The following is a 19,693-nucleotide window of genomic DNA, read 5'->3' on the forward strand; positions in this document are numbered from 1 at the left end:
GGTGTGAGGCTTTCTAGAACTTGGCTGCACCTTATTTAAGTACATGCTCTGAGTTAAACTGGAAGCTGAAAACCATGTATAAGAAATACAGGAGGGGCGCCTGGGTGGCTGAGTCGGTTGAGCAGCCGACTCTTGATTTCAGCTAGGATCATGATCCCAAGGTCATGAAACCGAACCCTGCGTTGGGCTCCACCTTGAGTGTGAAGCCTGCACGAGATTCTTTCTCTCCCTCTACCCCCTTCCCTGCTCAAGCTCTCTCTCTCTCTCAAAAAAAAAAAAAAAAAAAAAAAAAAAAAAAAGCGATACAAGGATACATGCAAGAACTAAGAAAGAAAAAAAAAGCAAGAACTAAAGAACTCGTTACGCATAGTTATCTTGAATATCAGTACATACACGACTTGTGTATGGGTGGAAATAGTTTGGATTATGAGGACTTCAACAGCCAGGATGTTCCCTAACATCACCCGCTTCACACCCGCATTTCCACTTGTCCAGCAGCAACTTGAGTGAGCCTCAGTGGCTCTATCTACCCACAATACTTGGCAACAGGTCCTAGAAGTTATGGGGAGACAAGGTAGCACATACTTCCTATACTGTTTGAAGAAACCGTGCAGCAAGGCAATGTGGAATTTAAGAAACAAAATTTCTATTCACTCTTGTACGGTGAATGGGAAGCTGGAGAACTGGGCGGAAGAGTAAAAAGGAAAAGCCGAGCCCGGATGGTCTCTGCGGCTCGGGGGCCACCAGGCGGCAGCCTGAGAGTGTAGGCAGAAATTGCCGTCCCGGCGCGCTGACCCGAAGGCCCAGTTCTCTTTCCACCAGATAGGGGCCGGGAAACAATAGTCCTTTATCCACTCCACGGACGTCATTAGGTCTTCTGTGCGCTACACTCGAATTCAAACAGTGAAGCGAGGAGTCAGAAAAACGCTGGTTAAATATCCTGGCGGGCGGCGCTGGTGAAAGCCGGAAGAAATGCCTTGACCACTCTCCAATAAGCCGACCCCTCTCCCCCGAGGCCTCCCTCAGCCTTCTGAGCCGGCCGTACCCCGCTCACACTCGGGATCTGAGTGCTGAGGTGTAGCGAAGCGCCAGCCAAGGGACGCTAATACCCAGCGCCAGTCGCGACCTCAGCGACCGCGGGTCGACCCCGGGCCGGAAGTGACGCAACCGTACTGAGCACTTCCGGAGCTGCGGAGACGGCTCCGCGGGAGGAAGGAGCGCGGGCCTTGACCGGCGTCGGCCCGTAGCCTCCGCTGCCGCTTCTGCTACAGTGTCCGATCCGTCTGGCCCGGCCAGACCCGGTCTGGCCTGCCCGGGCTCAGCGGCCGCGGGCTGCGGCTCCCGGTAAGTGTGCGGCGCAGGTCGCGGCCTTGTTTACCCCGGCGCGCCGGGGAGGGGGGGTGGACTCTCCGCGCGCCTCCCTGGCCCGGCCGGGGCTCCGCCTTCGTCGCCGTCCGCGAGGCCCCCGTGCCCCCCGGCCGTCGGTTCACCGTCTCAGCTCCCAGCGCCGCCCGCGGAGGGGCGGCTGAAGGCTACGGCCGGGGCGGGCGGGCGCCTGGCGTCTCTCAGTTTTTTCTCCTCCCGCCGTCTTCTCAGCTGGTGGAGAGGTCGGAGGCCAGCGCCTCTGACCGACTAGCGCCGGCGCATCTGGGCCCTCCCTACCGGGCGCGCCGGGGAAACGCGCCGCCTCTGGGGCTTCCAACTCCAGTCATCTTTCGGAGCCTTCGCAGTGCCATTCGCACGGTTAGTTAACGCCCGCCTGCGAAGGGACCACTGGCGCGTGGGCTCCGTGTCCTCGAGGCTGTCCCGGCGCCTCGGTACCGACATTCGGCCCAAGAGCTGAGCTGCGGTCTCGCCGGACGCTGCTGTGCTAGCCGCGGGAGAGGCAGCCGTGTTTTCGAATGACTTCACCTCTGTACTGATTGTTGCTCTGTCCCGTAGAACTTTCTGCCACAATGGACATATTCTATACTTCTGCTTCTAAGTAGGATAGTCCCTAGCCACACGTGGCTGTTGAGCATTTGACTTGTGGCTAGTGCTACTGAAAACCCAACTTTTAGGTTTTATTTAATTTTTAAATTAAATTTTAATAACCACATGGGGCTAGTGCCAACCATCTTAGGATGGTGTAGTGTAGGGTTTTGAAACTAAGTTGCTGGTTCATATTTTAAAAGTGCTAAGTAGTTTTCTTTGGAGATTTAACCTTAGTAAGTGACCATTCAGAGCCAAATATTATGTCTGGAGTAAACATCGTCGGACTCGCCAAAAAGTGTTTTGTTCTTGTCAACTTTAAACTGAGAAGTCTTCAGTTTGGATCCTTTAGCCCAGGGAGGGTGTCACGTCTTTTGAACACGTGACTTTGGCTCTGGAGGAGAAGTAATTTCTATTACTCTTCTGTCTAGGGTGTAGGGATAATAGCTAACATCTAAAGGAAGTTAAAGCGTTGTCATCAGTTCTGTTAATAAGACAATAACATTCTGGACCCTTTGAGCAATGTCAGCACTCTTTTAAGTAGAATTAGGGATATTTTAACTTTGAAAAGATTAAGTGTTTAAATCTAAACCTAGAACACCTACTAAGTGTGAAATGGCTTTCTCTTTTTTGGAGGGGAGTCTGAAAGTTTACCCTGCTTCTTGAATATTTAGTTGGTGAGAAGCCTATGGGCAAACCTCTAAGCTCCAATCCTGGGGAGAAATCCAGAGAAAGTGGAAAGCATGGCCTTTTGTTGTGATTCTGCAGGTAGATAGTATTAGGTTTTCTGGGAGGGTGATGGAGATTTATGAATCCTTATAGGTCATGAATCTTGTGGAAGTATTGTCTCTGGGTAATAGTGGTTGCAGCAGTGTGATCTGGACAAGTTACTTAACTTTTTTGAACTGTAGCTTCCTCATTTGTAAGAAGTGGATGATAGTCACCTTGTAGGATTGTGAAGATTTAGTGAGAATGAGTCAAACCTGAAATTGGCTGTCATTAAATGAGAACTAATATTGGTAGTGAAATTTTGTAGATGGGAACAATATTTATAGAGTTTATTTGCCCAAGAAGCAGTATCTTGCATAAAAATACAGGTTAAAAGATATTTAAAAAATCAGTTCTCTATTAAAAAAAATTTTTTTTAATGTTTATTAATTTTTGAGAGACAGGCAGAGCACAATTGGGGGGGGGGGGGCAGAGAGAGAGGGAGACACAGAACCTGACACAGGCTTCAAGCCCCGAGCTGTCAGCACAGAGCCTTACCGGGCTCAAACTCATGAACCATGAGACCATGATCTGAGCCGGTCAGCACTTAACCGACTGAGCCACCCAGGTGCCCCAGTTTTCTATTTTAGAAATAATTTTACATAATCATTGGACTTTAATTTTCATTTAGTTTATATTTACCTGTGTTAGAAGTATTTTTTTGAAGTTATAAATTCTGGTTTTCTAGGAAATCCTAAAGGATAAAGAAATAGACATAAGATTTCTTATTGAGTAAGCACGTAGTAGTACTTAGTTTTGGATAGTGAGATCTGTATCTGAGAAGGTCGGATGGCCTTTGAGCATGTCAGAAGAGAGGCAGCAAATGGATGTTAATATAGCCTACTTGACATCCTATTGGGGGACACTTTTTATTTCACAATAACTTTCATGAGTAAAGGGAGGTCTGAAATATTGGCGATATTCTGTATTAGATTATCACCATGGAAGTGACTTTATACTAAGTCTCATTTTAAGCCAGTTGCAGTTTACTTTGCTAACTTCTGTGTAACCTTTAGGATTGAAATTGTGCTAGTAATTTAGGAAATCTGAGCCATAGGAGCAAAGTGGTGGGTTTCCAAACTGAGGAGAGGGATTGGGTATCTATTTACATCACCAGTACTCCAGGTTAAATTATTATCAGCTGTTTACTTTGAATACTTTCTTTTTTAGAAGGCCATGTAACTCTTTTCAGTATAATGACATACAGGTTTCTGTGGGACTTACAAGAAAATAATTTCATAGTTACTCTGGTCTCTTGCTGCATATCCTTTTAAATGTCTTTGCTTTAAAAAAAATAAATTTGCAAAACCAGGGTGCCAACTTAAAAAATGTAAATAGAGTTGTGTCTTTTCATTTTAGATGGAAGTTATATGACATAGAATATTTGGGGTGACATCTTGAAAGATCTTCAAGAATTACAGGTATTTTTAATTTAAAGATTAACTTTTTTTTTCTAAAGGAAAAATACCATAGTTTATTTGTAATTAGGTCATTCTATACCAAACAATTTGTTAGAAGTCAAACTGCAAATTCCCTTTTATTAATGTGATTTAAAAAAAAATTGGGCATTTATGGTTAGCATGTCAAACTTCAATTCCCTGCTATTTTTATAATATCATTAAAAGGTGGCTCTGTAGTCCTTTAGACTGGTTACAGAGTCAGTACACGTTCATTTTAATGTGTTTTAATTTTTATCTTTGTCTTATTTATGGTCAGATAGACTTCATATATACTTTTGCATTTAATCCAGATTTGGTTATGGAGGTTATTTACATACCATTCAATCCAGATGCTCTTGCATTTTAAAGTCCTATTAGTTTTTAGATTTAAATCACTGTTTAATACTGTTTCTTGCAGATGATCACTTGGAACGGTACTTATGCAGAAAAGTTAATGGGTTTTTACCAAAATCTTCTCTGAGGTGAAGTTAGGACTTGTGATTGTTTTGCTTTCTCAACTAGTATTCTCTTTTCATTTGTAATTGAGTAACATTTTGACCTCTGAGGGTTTTTTTTAATAACTTGTTCCATTTGAACTCTTTTTCTTCATCTTAAATAGATTTTGGTTTTTCCTACCCTTCATTCGGTCAAGGCAGAATATGCGTAGTTTTCCTTCAATTTGTAGTTTTCCTTCACTATTGGATCAATTTCTTTGCCTCAAAGTACCCCTTTTAAAGAATCAGAGGGGTGCCTCGCTGGCTTAGTCAGTGGAGCATGCGACTCTTGATCTCGGGGTTGTGAGTTCAGGCCCCACACTGGGTGTAGAGATTACTTAAAAAAAAAAAAGAAAGGATCAGTAGAATCCTTTAAAACTGAAAAATCAGTTAACTCTGCAGACTAGAGGAGGATGTTGAAGAGCTTTGTGCCTTTTATTTTTTCTTAACTAACTATGCACCTGTTTTTCAGATATCTGAGAGCAATGTCTGTGGAACAGTGGTATTTTTTTCCTAGACATTACGGTGGGAAGGAACTATGTCATTTGTGTACTTTATGTGTCACCGGTTAGTGGGGTGTAATTAGCAAAGAGATTTTAAACTTTGGTAGTTCAGCCTTTAGGTTGCTTCACCTGTGGAGATGTGCCTTTTTTTTTTTTTTTTTTAAGTTTGTTTATTTTGAGAGAGAGCGAGGGACAGAGGGAATCCCAAGCAGCTTCCTCGCTGTCAGCACAGAGCTCAGTGTGGGGCTTGATCTCACAAACCATGAGATCATGACCTGAGCTGAAATCAAGAGTCAGATGCCCAACTGACTGAGCCATCTAGGCGCCCAGTGCCTCTTTCTTAAGGACTCCCACAAGAAGGATAAATCCATGGGAATTTGACCCCTTGACATAGAGCAGATGGCCTTCCTTATTTACTTTTCCATGTGAGGCCCTTCTTGTGAAGTTACCATCATTAGCTGCTTCTGCCCTTCAAGGAAAGAGTTTCCCTTCGATAAGCTTGGGCAGGGAGATGATGGTGAAGTTTCCTGTATGAGACCAGAGTTGGAATAGGCCATAATGGGGGGTAGGGCCAGCCTATGACATTTTGATTTTTGAATGGTTTCTGTTATAACTTATAGTGAAAGTAACACTTATTTTTTTCTTTTCCTTCCTTAGAAGACAAAAAACACTAATGCATTTGAGAAAGTGGTAAAGTTTGGGGGGAGGGGAAAAAAACTGCTTTCCTGATCTGCAGCTTGGCTGGATGCTAAGATGTCTGTGGACATGAATAGCCAGGGGTCTGACAGCAATGAAGAGGACTATGACCCAAATTGTGAGGAAGAAGAAGAGGATGAAGACCCTGGGGACATAGAGGACTATTACGTGGGAGTAGCCAGCGATGTTGAGCAGCAGGGGGCCGATGCCTTTGATCCTGAGGAGTACCAGTTCACCTGCTTGACCTACAAGGAATCCGAGGGTGCCCTCAATGAGCACATGACCAGCTTAGCCTCTGTCCTAAAGGTGAGCAGTATTGTCAATTCCAGGTGTAATGCCCCCAGTTAAATCTAAATATGAGCTGTTGCTAACTGATGTCTCCTCTGTATTGATCAAATGAATGGCCCTGTAGTGAAACCAAATTTAGGTGTATGCTGCATTAGTTGGACACATTTGATGCTTCACTTTGTTTTCTAATATATGTGTATCTAAGGTCCTCAAATTCCCAAATTACTAAGAATTAAAAAGGAAGGGTGGGGTGGATTCAGGATAGACTGGAAGTACATTGAAGCGGAATTGCATAGATTAACACTGGTTTCAGAAAGTGAGTTTTATGAAACTTTATGAGGTAAGATATGATTAGCCTCAGGATTGTCATCCTCTACATGACCATGTATGAATGACTGGCAAATGTCTTGAGAGGTACCCAGGGTATGCCCTGAATAATCAGTGCCTCTGTGCTAATTGAGCTCCGTTGCATCATAAACTAATGTCTCATGTTGAAAGAAATTTTAGCTTGTGTTTCACTGATTTTGGGGTTTTATATGGAAAATTTAAAGAGTTGGTTATTCCAGCAAGAATCTTATTTTTAACACTTAAACTAGCATGCTTTTCAATCTTGCGCCCCAGGCCAGTTATTGTTCTTACCATGCACATTTTGTGCTATGTAATATTAGACTAGTACATAGTACACTCACATAGAACACTGTGTGCTATGAATATCTTTATGTCATTTAGACAATTTCCCAGCATGTTTTCTTTCTCTTCTAATGTTGGCCATTATGTGAAAGTGGGGACATTTCTCTTATTTCATTGTTTTCGCTGACCTTCCTTCAGAAACTGTTATATGGATCTTGTTTTCTGCTCAAATTGAAGGTCAAGGACACATTGGCATGATTTCAACCAAATAATTGTTGGTATTTAAATGGAAGTAACTAAGATGTGCTGTGTTATTTTTGTAAAAGCTGCTTTATCTACTAGTTTAGGGATTTTTTTTTTTTCCAGGTAGTCAGCAAAGGCTAACTAATATCTTGGATTTATAGTCAGGGCTTTATTACCAGCTAGTTGGAAGTTGAAATCTAAAACTTTTTTTGTGACTCACTTTTGGAAGGATTGGAGACTTCTTGTGCTCAGCAGAAAGCTCTGAAGAATGGAGACCCATTGGAACATCTGGATTTGGGATTTCTACACCATAACTTTAGCAAAGCTGCTGGGACCTCTGTTTCCAGAGGACATTTCCCTGGTAGAAAAAGAAGCATCAGGTCTCTTCCTCACAATGCACACCTCTCTCTATCTGATCAACTCGTTTCTTTAACCATATTGTTAGGTTATACACAGTGTTGGCATTTAAATAGAAAAGGTATCATCAGGTGTGTGGCTATGTGCTGGAGATTATCAGTTGACTAAGTGCATCAGGATGTTCCATCTATGCATAAGAATTCTGTTTGTCAAGCAATCTGTGCTGATTTTCCTACCCTTTTGGAGACAGGTGAGGGACCCAGGCACGTGTCCTCCTTTTTTTTTAAATTGTGGTAAAATACATGTAACATTTACCATTTTACATTCTTTCTTCTTATTAAGCTGATACAGGGTCAGCCCCCTGGAAAGTCTTCCTCCCAGAGAAAGCCCTCCCTTTCCTTCTTCACTTTTTATACCCTCAGAGGTCCTTCAGTCTAACTTATACTTTTCCTGAGCAAGCCTTCTTGAGACCCCTACAACATAGTGGTTGTACTCTCCTTTGGTCTCAGGGCCCAAACATCACAACCCATGTATATTAGAGCACATACTGCAGTCTTCTGACTGTTTTATCTTGTTTAACCCTTTTGCATATTTTTGCATGATCTCTCCAACTAGATTGTCACTTCTTAGAGGGCAGAAACTGCTTTATTCCTTTTCTTCCCCATCATTCCTGTCTCAGTGTTTCATCCATAGTAGGTGTTGAATAATTTCTTGGATACTGTGATTTCTTGGATACTGTGGGTTTTGTCAACTGTTGATGACAATAGCTGATGCTGTTGGTATGAGCTAGATTCCCTAGTCCCCTGCTGTACATCCTTCTCTGTTGTCATGAAAAGGCATTATGGCCATGTTGTTCAAGTGTCAACTATAGTCATTAGAGATTAGATTGCCAGGTAAGGTATTATAGGAGAGGAAAAATCTCTGACAAATATTTGTAGTCGATTATGTAGGTATGAGTCTTTAAGGAAAACAAAGTTAAAGATCATGAAAAGAAGAAGCAAAAAGTACTTGGTGTAGAGATGAAGGAGTAAAAAAAGATGGAAGAATGTTGAAACACAAGGAAAGGGTTAAAGAGAAAATGGGGCAAAGAAGAAAATAGCCCATGAAAATTTAGATCTTGGTAGAAGATAGATTTTTTTTTCCCCCCTCCCTAGACCTCACTGAGGAGCATGTTAATAACCCATTTTCTTTCTGGGGCTGGGCAGCAAGGGTCTGGGTTCTTTTGGTGGCTTGGCTACATATAAAGGGACTTAGTGGTGTTTTAAGTAGTTTGGGAATTTGACCAAAGAGGCTAGGCAAAAACAGCTAAATTAAGAGTAAAGAGGAAATCACACACAATCTTTCTTTTTCAGACTGGCTAAAAACTAATGTTTTTATTTTTGTGATATTTTATTTTTCTATATAATATATCATGAGGCAGGAGGGGATAATTTAAGTGCTGCATTTACAGAATGGTGTTTATTGCTGCTTTGGCTATTCTAGCTCCCCTGTTGCATGTGTATCAGAGAGTGGAGCTCAGTGGTGATCATCCAAATCACTGCTGGTGTTCCCCATTGGTCATGGTGTTTGCACAACTCCATGACATATTGAGATACTTAATTATTTTATTGATTTAGGTGTTTGACTAGTAGAAAACATGACACGTATGTGGTTTAAAACTCTGCCATATGAACAGTTGTCTGTGAATGAAAGCTAAGTTTGAGGACTGGCTTGACTTTTTCACTGATACTTGTGTTTATTTTACTTTGTTGTGTATTGTTAGTTGCCAATGGATGAGCCATTCTTCAGCATAAAAGTAACTTTATTATTGCCTTTTGAGATTTGACCTCTCTTAAATATTAAAATTCCAGTCTGGGCTTTTGGTGTCATGAGGGCCCCTGGTGTCAGGGTAACTTCCTATATGTGTTGTGAGACAGATCCATGAGTAAGATCATTAATTGAGAAAGGAAACTTCCCAGGAAATCAGATTAAGGGCTAAGGATAGACAACAGAGAAAATGCTTATCTGTTAGGGGGGGGGGGGGGCAGCTACTGGTGTTCAAATAATAGCAAAACTAGAAGCATTGTTTTTAGAATGAGCTGTCATCTTACAGATAGAATACAGTTGACCCTTGAACAATGCAGGGATTAGGGATGCCAACCCCCACACTGCCAAAAATCGATATATAACTTTGACTCCCCCAATCTTAATACTAATAGTTTACTGTTGACTGGAAGCCTTACCAGTGACATAAACAGTCAACACATGTTTTGTATGTTATGTGTATTGTGTACTGTATTCTTACAATAAAGTAAGCTAGAGAAAAGAGAATGTTACTAAGAAAGTCATAGGGAAAAGACATTTATAGTACTGTAGTGTAAAAAATTTGCATGTAAGTGGTTTTGCCCAGTTCAAGCCCATGTTCCAAGTGTCCACTGTAGTCATTAGAGATTAGATGATTGCCAGGTGAGGTACTATGTTATAGGAGAGGAAAAATCTTTGACAAATATTTGTAGTCAGTTACGTAGGTATGAGTGTTTAAGGAAAACAGTTAACTTTTTAAAACACTGTATTTATTTTTATATGAAACTCACACAAAGATTACTTGATTGTTATTGTTATAGATGAGAGAGGTCTTTTCTAGTAGTAACAGACATTTTTATTGCAAAATGTGCACTAGTTAGCCAAGAGGAATTTTGTCATTCAGTGAATCCTGTTAGTACTATTCTGTGAAAATCCTGAGGCATTTGCTGTTGGCTGCTCAAGAAGGAGCTCAGCCATGGGAGAACCCCAGACAGTCTAGGCTGGCTTTCATTGGTGATGGGCCAGGGGAATCTCGTGCATGGTGCGCTCCTTCTCTCAGTAGCACATTAGGGGTGTGGGCGGGAGACAAGTGTTGTTATGTTGTTCAAGGCCCCACCCAATTGCATAAGAAGGGAGAAGAAATAGTCACTTTGGGCTAGATCTAGTCTATGGAGCAACAATGAGCTGTCTGAACTTGTGACTGGAGAACCTTGAAAGTGGAGTAGAAGGGCAGTGCAGGTAACACAAGTCCAAGCTCCATGGGTCAATGAAATGGGTGGAAAAGTTACCTTCTGTGCTAGAGTGGGAGACTAAGAACTATAGGTAAAAGAGAATAACACATGGAGGATCATAAATGCAGCCTGAGGTGTCTTTACTATTTGGAGGAAAGGAACAGAATTTTTAAACTTCTTCAGTGCTGGACTGCACTATTTACTTCTTAAGCCTGGTGTTCGTTCCCTGGATGGGATTGGAGAAATAGGCTGGTTGTGAGTGTTTGTACTACAGTTCTTGCTTTATGAATTGCTGTACTAACTGCAGTGGAGCTGGGAAAATGTTATGTAGAAATCTTTATTCTGCCACTCTTGAATTTGTTTTAAAATCTAGTGTTAGATATTCAGCAAAATGTGGCTGGAAAATCTCTTATGATTCTTCTGGATCATTTTTCCCTTTTGTGGATGAATCATAATTGGTTTTCAGGGCTTCTGACTCCCAAGTGCAGAAGTCTTTATAGTCTCGTGTTCAAAACAACCTGGTTTCTACGCATTTCTCACTTGTAACATGAGCAGTTGATGTTCTTAACACAAAATACCTTATATTTAACCTTTCTCTTAAGTGGCATCAAGTTTTTGTATATCTAAAAAAAGACTTTCATTTTACTTAATCAGCTTTTTAATATCCTGATATAGCTGGATTTTGGACCATTTTATTTTTATTTACATATTAGTTAATGGTAATTGTTTTTTTATTACTTCTCAGGGGAAAGTATCCTCAAGCTGGGCTTGGTAACACTGAGTGTGTGCTGAGCAGCCGTCTGATTTCTATTTTTATGATCTGATGTCAGGTTTCTTTGCATGCCTGCATCTCAATAGAATCTAGATTCAATTCCTGTGTTTCAAATAGTTGGTTATTAGTGGGCGTGTTGACATACTTCATGATGCTTTAGTGTGGAAGTCTGATGTGTGTTTTACTGATGTATAAATTTATTTTAAAAGGGTGATGAGAAATGTCCAGAGTGACACTGAGAATTGCCTAAGTACAACTAGTGCTACAATTGTCCGTCTTGCCAGTTTAGAAAGGTTATTATCATCATTGACTTTGTGTCCTCACTGTGCACCTGGCACCACGTACAGCAGGTTCACCGTCTTCCAGAAGAGAAGCCTTTAATCAGATTCAAGGCCAGCTTTCATTCTAGTCTTTTTCTTGTGCTTTCACACTGTCATAGCAACCATGTGTAATCAAGGGGTGATTTTAACACCACACTTGTGTTCTAATCCTGAACTATTTATTTATTTATATTTAACCTTATATTGTTGAGGTGTTACTACAGTATTTAAGAAAAAATATCCTTCGTAATTCCATTAACCTATAATAAAAGTTTTCTTCCGTGCTTAGTATCCTTCAGACCTTGTCCGTATTCGTGTGTAATATTACTGTGCTTTCAGTTCATTCATTCAACCAATATTTATTGAGCACTTACTATCTGCCAGGCACTGGAATGATATTCTTCTGCTCTTTTCTTGTATACAGGCATGCCTCAGATATTGCAGGTTTGGTTCCAGACTGCTGCAATAAAGCAAACATCACAACAGAGCAAGTCAAATGAGTTTTGTGGTTTCCCAGCGCATATAAAAGTTATGTGTACACTGTACTATAAAGTGCAATAGCGTTATGTCTATAAAACATGTAAAAACCTTAATTAAGTATTTTATGGCTAAAAAATGCTATTACCTGAGTTTTCAGCAAGTTGTAATCACAGATCACCATAACAAATATAATAATAATGAAAAAGTTTAAAATACTGCAAGAGTTACCAAAAAGTGACACAGAGACACGAAGTGAGCAAATACTGTTGGAAAAATGGTGCCGACAGACTTGCCTGACCCATGGTTGCCACAAACCTTCAATTTGTAAAAAATGCAGTATCTGCGAAGGACAATAAAATGAGGTATGCCTGTATTTTAAGTATTTCCCCTTGTTTTTACTTCATCCTCATAAATTACTTTTAATGGGTAAATATCACACCATCATATTGAGCCATAATTTGCTCAGACTTTCCCTGATGGGCATTTAGGTGAATACTTATATGTGTGACAGTTCTTGTGAACTGGTTATACTGCTGTGAACATTTTTGTGAATGTGGCCTTTGTGTCTGTTGGGCCTTGGCAAAAGCCTGGGCTGGTGGTCAGATGGTTGGGCTCCGTTCCCTTTTCTGCCATTTAATATAATGTGACCTTGGGCAAGTTCCTCAACATTTTTAAGCTTCAGTTTTCTCGTCTGTAAAATAATGATAATACCTCCTTCACAGTATTAAATGAGATGATGCACATAAAGTGCCTGGCACGTGAATATTCGAACATGAATGTTCAAACAGATGTCATGGTGGAGGCAGGGCAAGCGCAGAAAAATGGGGAGTGTTACTTTCACATATTTGCTATGGTTCCTCAGAACATATTCTTAGGATTGTGTGTTTTGAGTCATAGGGTAAAAGCCACATTGAGGAAGGTTCTGGGTGACATATTGCTGATGATGCCTCTGAGTATGCGTGTGGTAGTTAGATCATGTACTTTGGATTCTTTTGCCTTCATCCAGAACCTCTGGTTCTCTTCTCCAGGAGCCCACTGATAAGAAAAGTAAAAATAACACAAAATGAATTTTGAATTGGGACCAGGAAAGAATGTAGGGGAATATAGCCTGTTATTCCTACCTTTCTGTTTGACTGCAGTGTTTGGTCTTGGGCCTGCATTGACAGCACTACTTAATGAAGTGCTTAGTTGATTTTAGGGTTCTTATTATTGGGGTATCTCCTTACTTGTGCTTTGTCCCACCCCCAGCCCCCCGCCAGCTTTAAAAATTTTGTCTTTGCCCCTACTGCTCTAGGAAAAATTTGAATGATTAGATTTCTCTGCCCAAAAGAGGGAAGACCTGTAGGAAAGATTTGAGAAAGGTACAGAGTGAGATACAGGAAGCTTTTCATCTTGCTCTTCCTAAAATGTGTCTGCCCTGTGGCTTGATTACTCAAATTGACATGAATTGTCAGATTTGAAGCTTATGTTTTGTTCCCTTTTCTTTGAACTGTCACAAACCTGTATACATATGAAATGGTTTTACTGTGAAAACCACAAGTTATCAACCATAAATAGAGAAAAATACAGGGAGGACAAACAAAAGTTGGTTTGGAGATTTTAAGAGAACAGAGCTGTTCTTATAATCATGAACAAAGAGTGGTCTCTATCTGGGAAAGTTGCTCTTTTTCACTAGCAGTTTCTTTCCTGGTACACGCTCTACTCACTCTCATTTCTTTTATCCGTTATTTTAGGCTCTCACCATCATTTTCCAGAGTCGGTAGATAGCCTTGCCTTCTTTTACAAGAAATAACTTTAATGCCATCAAACTTAGCTTCCTGGATTCTGTCTTAATTGATGATACCACCATCCACCAAGCTGGAAGCTGAGAATTTACCCTTGACTCCCTTCTCCCACGAAACCCTCCTTGATCCCCAGGCAGAGTTGGATATCCTGTCTCTCTACCACTGTGTGCACGTTTCTTGCTATGTACTTATGGTGATTAGAAATTGTAAGCCAGGGCTTAAATTCTTTGAGAGTTGCTTGTTGTTGATCTGACTGTCTAAGCAGGTCAATAAATGCAAAAGTTGAGGATTTAACCCCAAAGCTCTACTTCTGTGTGCTCCCATTGGTAGATAGAAGGCATGCTTGTTAGAGGACTTCCATGAAGCCAGGTGAATTCTAAGCAGAGATCATATATACCTAGTAGATGTATGGTTCCCAGCTTGGGGTGCATCTCGGAATTAGTTCTGTCAGTTCTGATTCAAAAGCGTGAACTTCATGCAGGTGTAATAAAACAGAATCTTCAGACACAAAGTGAGGTATTACATATTATATTGATGTGGAGAATTCATGTGGAAGTACAAAAAAATTGTGAAACAATTCAGGTTATTGAAGTGATGAGGAAAGAGTTGTGTCCTTTCTTTGGCTGCTGAAAGGATGTGTCCAGTGTTCAGAGTGTACTGATTTCATAACTAGAGTGGGAGTAGGGTAAAGACACCCAACTATACTGGCAAGTTGGATAGGTTACCTGTAATATTTTTGATGTCTAAATGTACTTCTTATGCCATCAGTTATCAAGATAAAAGTGTGTTCTTATCTCCATGTTGATAATGAGTAGCTACAAAAATGACTAATAATATCTGCAATCATAAACACAATGTGAATGTTTTAAAAGTTTTCAATTTTATGACGTAGACAATGTCATCTTTTTTGCCAGTGTTTTAACATTGGCTTCTGCTGCAAGATGGCTCACTGCCCTCACATACCTTTGTACCCCCTCCGTTTGTTTTTGTTTGTTTGGTATTCAAATGTCTGTAGCAGTTTTATGTGCAGTAGCCAAAAACTGGAAACAACTCAAATATCCACAAACAGATGAATGAACAAATAGTGGCATTCCCATAGAACAACATACTTCTTCTCTGCAGTATAAAAAGAGTGAATGGTTCATCATTGATAAATCCCAAAAACGTATGCTGCATGAGGGAACCCAGGGGGTAAAAAGAGTAAATATTTTATGATTCTGATCATATAAAGTTTTAGAAAATGCAAACTCATTGTGAAGGAAAGTAAATCAGTGGTTGCCTATAGAGTTGGGGGGGAAGGGAGAAGGATTATGAAGAGCATGATGTAAATTTAGGGGTGGTTTTCTCTTTTGAAATATCAGGAAAATGAAAGTAAAGGCATATTCATGTTATAAACTCATAACAAAGAGAACAGGTTGAGGGGTGGTATGTGGGGACATTGCACACAGGAGCCAATTTGTCCAGCAGATCTTTGAAGAGACTGTGGGCTCTCATTTGACTGGCAAAGGCTGGAAGAGATAAGTGAGCTGGGAATGAGGGGATTAATTAATTAAAAGTTTCTGTGTAGGACAGTCAGCCCTGCCCCCACTTGGTTTCAGGACAAAATAATCTGCCTATTTTTAAGAAATAGAATAACCTGGGGAGAAATAGGGCCCTTAGAATGTGAGGTTGGATGACCTTATTGGTCAGTTTGGAGGTTCTTGAGTCTTGTGTATTAGCTGCCTCTGATTAAGCACCCTTAAAGAAAAGCCTGTCAGTTGACACATTCTGTCTGTGTACACAGAATTAGGATTTGCTTTCCTGACCACCCCCCTTTTTAAATTTAATATTCATATAAAATTAACCATTTTATATTTCATTTCATTTTATCTTATGTTATTTTATTTTAATTTTAAGAAAACATGAGTGGGGGAGGGGCAGAGAGGGGGAGAGAGAATCCCAAGCAGGTTCCGCACTAACAGAGTGGGGCTTGAACTCACAAACTCAGATGTGATCTGAGCTGAAATCAAGAGTCAGATGCTTAACTGAACCACCCAGGTACCCCTAAAATTAACCATTCAAATTCAAATTCAGTGACTTTTAGTACATTCACAGTGTGCAACCATAATCTCTACTTCTGAAACATTTTCATTACCCAGAAGGAAACTTGGTATCCATTAAGTAGTTATTTTCTGCTCCCCCCAGCCCTCAGCAACCACTAATCTGCTTTTTGTTTCTATGGATTGACCTATTCTGTATGTGTCATATAAATGGGATCATGCAATATGTGACCTTTTGTGTCTGGTTGCTTTCACTTAGCATGATGTTTTAGAGGTTCGTCGCAAGTTGTAGCATGTATCACAACTTCATTCCTTTTTCTGGCAACCTTTCATTTTTTACCGTGAATAGCTAACCAAGGATCACCAGACATTTGAGAAAAACATGCAAAATAGAAGAGAAACAGGAAAATTGACCTTAGGTGAAGCAGACCAGTAGATGATTTTGCTTGTTTATAAAAGTGCACTATTTAGTATTCTCCAGGATATTCAAGAAGATGTGGCATCCATGAAACAATCAGAGATGCCATCTGGAAGAAACTGTCGAAATAAAAAAGCTTGTGGAGATGAATTACGGGTTTGCCAAGTTAAAATATATTCCGTAGATCAGAAGATAAAATCAAGAGAAAAATCTCAATATAAAGCCAAAATACAGGCAAAAATTGTATGCAGAAAAAAAGAGACATGGAGGATCAATCCAGAGATCTATCATCTACCAGAATTTCTGGGAAATGAGGACAAAAAATTAAAAGAAGGGATATTTCAAAGTATAAGAAAAAAATATCCAGAATCTACAGAGAGGAGCCTATTGAAAGGGTCTACCCTTTGCCCAGAAGGATAAAGGCCCACCTGCTACAATTGTCACTATGAAGTTTCAGAAAAGAATAGATAGAAAACCTGAAAGTTTCCATGAAGATACACTGGGTCTTCTGAAAAAAAATGGGAATTGGATATGTCATCAACAACAATGACAACCAGAAGGCAGTGGAACAGCAGTCTTCCTTCCAAGTCCTGAGGGAAAATCGTTTTGAACCTAGAGTTCTGTCATTGCAAAATAAGCTTGTTTTCAGAAGTGCGAGGACTCCCAAAATTTCCTTTCCTTGTACCTTTTCTGAAGCGGTTACTTGCAGATGAAAATCAAAAAGAGGAAAGTAAAGAATTCAAGAAATGGTTGAACTAATAACCCAGTTGTCCAATGAAAATTTTCATGTTACTTATACAACAACCCTGGAAAGCAGTCAGCCCAAATTTGAACAGTTTTGGTGGGATCCAAGAAAAATTTATTCGAGAATAAGAATGGGTAGATTTCAAGCAATAGATAAAATGAAAAAGCTGGAAGATAGTTGGAATATGGTAAAGAGACCATAGGGCTCTTTACAAGGGACAAGGGAACTAGAATCCCTATGCAAAGCAGAAAAACTACATGCAAAAAATTATAAGCCAAATATAAAGCAAACACATATATGGCACAAGTATAAGTAAATGGTGGTGATTGAATAAAGATAATGTATTTGTGCCTAATGTATGGATATCCTTCTTTGGCCCAAGGACAGTGACATTGGAAGCACAAACAAGAAAATGCAATTCGGGTCCTGTAAACAATATTTTAAAGTTAACAAAGGTAACTGATAGAACTGATAGTAATATAAATATAAAAAGGTTGGGGTTTGGAAGGGGAAGGTAGGGAGTGGTATAAGTAAACTAAATCTGCTAGAGAATTGTGGGCACACTTAGTGAGGTTGGTGACAACCAGAAGAAATGGTAGAGATTTCTCCTGTATTGGAAGACTGGGAGGCTGGGGAGGGATGGGGTGGTGGGTATTGATCCTTTTCATCAAAGTGCTCTTTATGAACCATTTGATTTACTTTGTTCATTGTTCATTGGTGATTGGGGTAGGTTAAGAATTTGTTGATTCCCAATAAACAAGTGTTTTCTGAGTGTCTTCTGTTGTTTTAACTTTTAGATAGATGCTGAAAGATGGGGAAAAAATAGTTTGACCTCTACCATAAAATAATTTTAAGATCTCTTTGCCTTTAGTTTCTGCCACCTCTTTTTTTAAAGTGGTGAGAGAGGAAATATAAATAAATCCTCTTCTACTTTTGTTTCATATTTTCTGATACATCCACTAAAAGTTCCACTTTGATTATCTTGGTCTTTTGAAAAACTTAAAGTAGCTTCTCCAGACTCCAATCTGAACTCCTTCCTGTTGCCCCTCTCCCTAACCCATATGTTTGATTTTTGCCTCCTCAAACCTCCTGTGAGCCTCTCTGCCTTTCAGAACCCTCTGCAACTCTCAGAAGACCTCTTACATTTTGTTTGTTTGTTTGTTTGTTTTTAACCTTCCTCAGAGGAGCTATATTTGGCCTTACCCTGCCTCTTTCAAGCCCATGAAGGCTTGAAAGCTCTTGGTGCCTCTCTGGCTTCTGGAGGAGAATGTGGGTATGAGGTGACAGAAGGAAGCGTTAGCATGTAGGACCTAGTACTGGCACTGCTATTGTTCCAGGTGCTTGGGTATGGCAGAGAAGGAAATTGTTATACATCTCTGCCCTCAAGGAGCTTCCTTTCTGGCAGAGTTGTTCTTTCTTCCTTTCTTCTTTCCTTTTTTTCTTTCTAGAGACAGCATGTATGGCTGCAAGCATGGGGGAGGAGCAGAGAGAGAATCTTAAGCAGGCTTCGCACACTGCATGGAGCCTGACATGGCAGGTCCCACGACCCTGGGATCATGACCTGAGCCGAATTAAAGAGTCAGACACTTAACAGACTGAGCCACCCAGGCACTCCTTGATGGAGTTTTATGTAAACAGAAGGGTTATAAAAATAGCATTATATGTTTTGAGCGTAGCTAAGGCCAGCAATCTGTAGCTCTGTCTTTGAAATATGCTCTTGGACTTTGTGGCTTTGTCAGTAAGATATGCTAGCCTCTGAGGTATCCTGTAGAGAAGAGGGGGGATCTGAATGATACTGCCCAGATAGTATTTGGTATTACCTCTTACTTGCCTCCTCACAGTAGCAGTAGCTACAAGAGGAAGAGCATTATTTGAAATCATTTTTGGATAAGATGGGCTCTGGCTGCAGAAACATGGTAAAAGATTTGGATTTTAATCCTACTATGTGTAATTCGTTGGATGTCAGCTCCCGTCTGCCTTTTTTTTTTTTTTTTTTTTTGGCTTTGGTTACTGGATACGACCTTGGTTTGTAAAAATGGTGATCATCCTGCTTATATGGAACCCCCTGGAAAACACAGAATTCTAGTAGGGGCTCAACCAGCCTTTTGTACTAAGTACTTCCCAGAGGTTTTCTATTAAAATGCACACCCTAAAAGATAGTCTGGCTGGGTTTACTCCATGATAATGTAGCTGGTTGGGGGATAGATGAGGTACAGATAGAGTGGACCTGGCCATGAGTTGATGTTGGAGCTGGGTGATGGATGCATGGGTCTCATCATATTCTTCACTTTGTAGATGCTTGGAATTTTTCATAATAAAAAAGTGTCCTTATGGTCAAGGATGATGACTTTCATATTTTTGCTTTATTGTGTTTTGTGTAAATAACTTTATTTGGGGAGGTTGTTGGGTTTTTTGGTATTTTAACGATCAGAGACAGTACTGAGTTAAGATTAGACTGGAGAGAAATCTTCAAATTTAATCAGATTTTTAAAGCATGAATAATGTGGGTTCCTCAGTTACAAGTGTGCCCTCCCTCCGTGGAGACCTTTAAAGAAAAAGTGAAAGGAAGCCAAGTTATGATCAGGTGCCAGAGAGCTGACCTTCTAGAAGCTGAGAATATGTAGATGTGAAGTATGGGAGAATGAAGGCCCACCCACTTAAATTTGATTGTAGGGGTGAGCCTCGCCTAAGGTAGCTGGGACCCCACTGCCACCACCATTGCTGCTGATTTT

The 19,693-nt window shown here is 40.4% G+C and overlaps 1 protein-coding gene across 3 annotated transcripts in view; it reads left to right on the plus strand.

The window, feature by feature from the left end:
- Positions 1-1,201: 1,201 nt before the first annotated feature.
- Positions 1,202-19,693, plus strand: part of ARIH2 (ariadne RBR E3 ubiquitin protein ligase 2) — a 48,862-nt gene continuing 30,370 nt past the window's right edge. The window contains exons 1-3 of one of the 3 annotated variants that reach the window (XM_060633649.3): positions 1,202-1,344; positions 4,099-4,160; positions 5,833-6,177. In XM_060633649.3, the coding sequence (XP_060489632.1) occupies positions 5,929-6,177 (249 nt within the window). In that variant the 5' untranslated portion in view covers positions 1,202-1,344; positions 4,099-4,160; positions 5,833-5,928. Of the gene's footprint in view, positions 1,345-1,428; positions 1,744-4,098; positions 4,161-5,832; positions 6,178-19,693 lie in introns of those variants that run through there. The other 2 variants (XM_060633650.3, XM_060633652.3) reach the window with 2 other exon arrangements.

This window comes from Panthera onca, chromosome A2 (genome assembly GCF_046562875.1).
Source record: "Panthera onca isolate mPanOnc1 chromosome A2, mPanOnc1 haplotype 2, whole genome shotgun sequence".
Classification (NCBI taxonomy): domain Eukaryota; kingdom Metazoa; phylum Chordata; class Mammalia; order Carnivora; family Felidae; genus Panthera; species Panthera onca.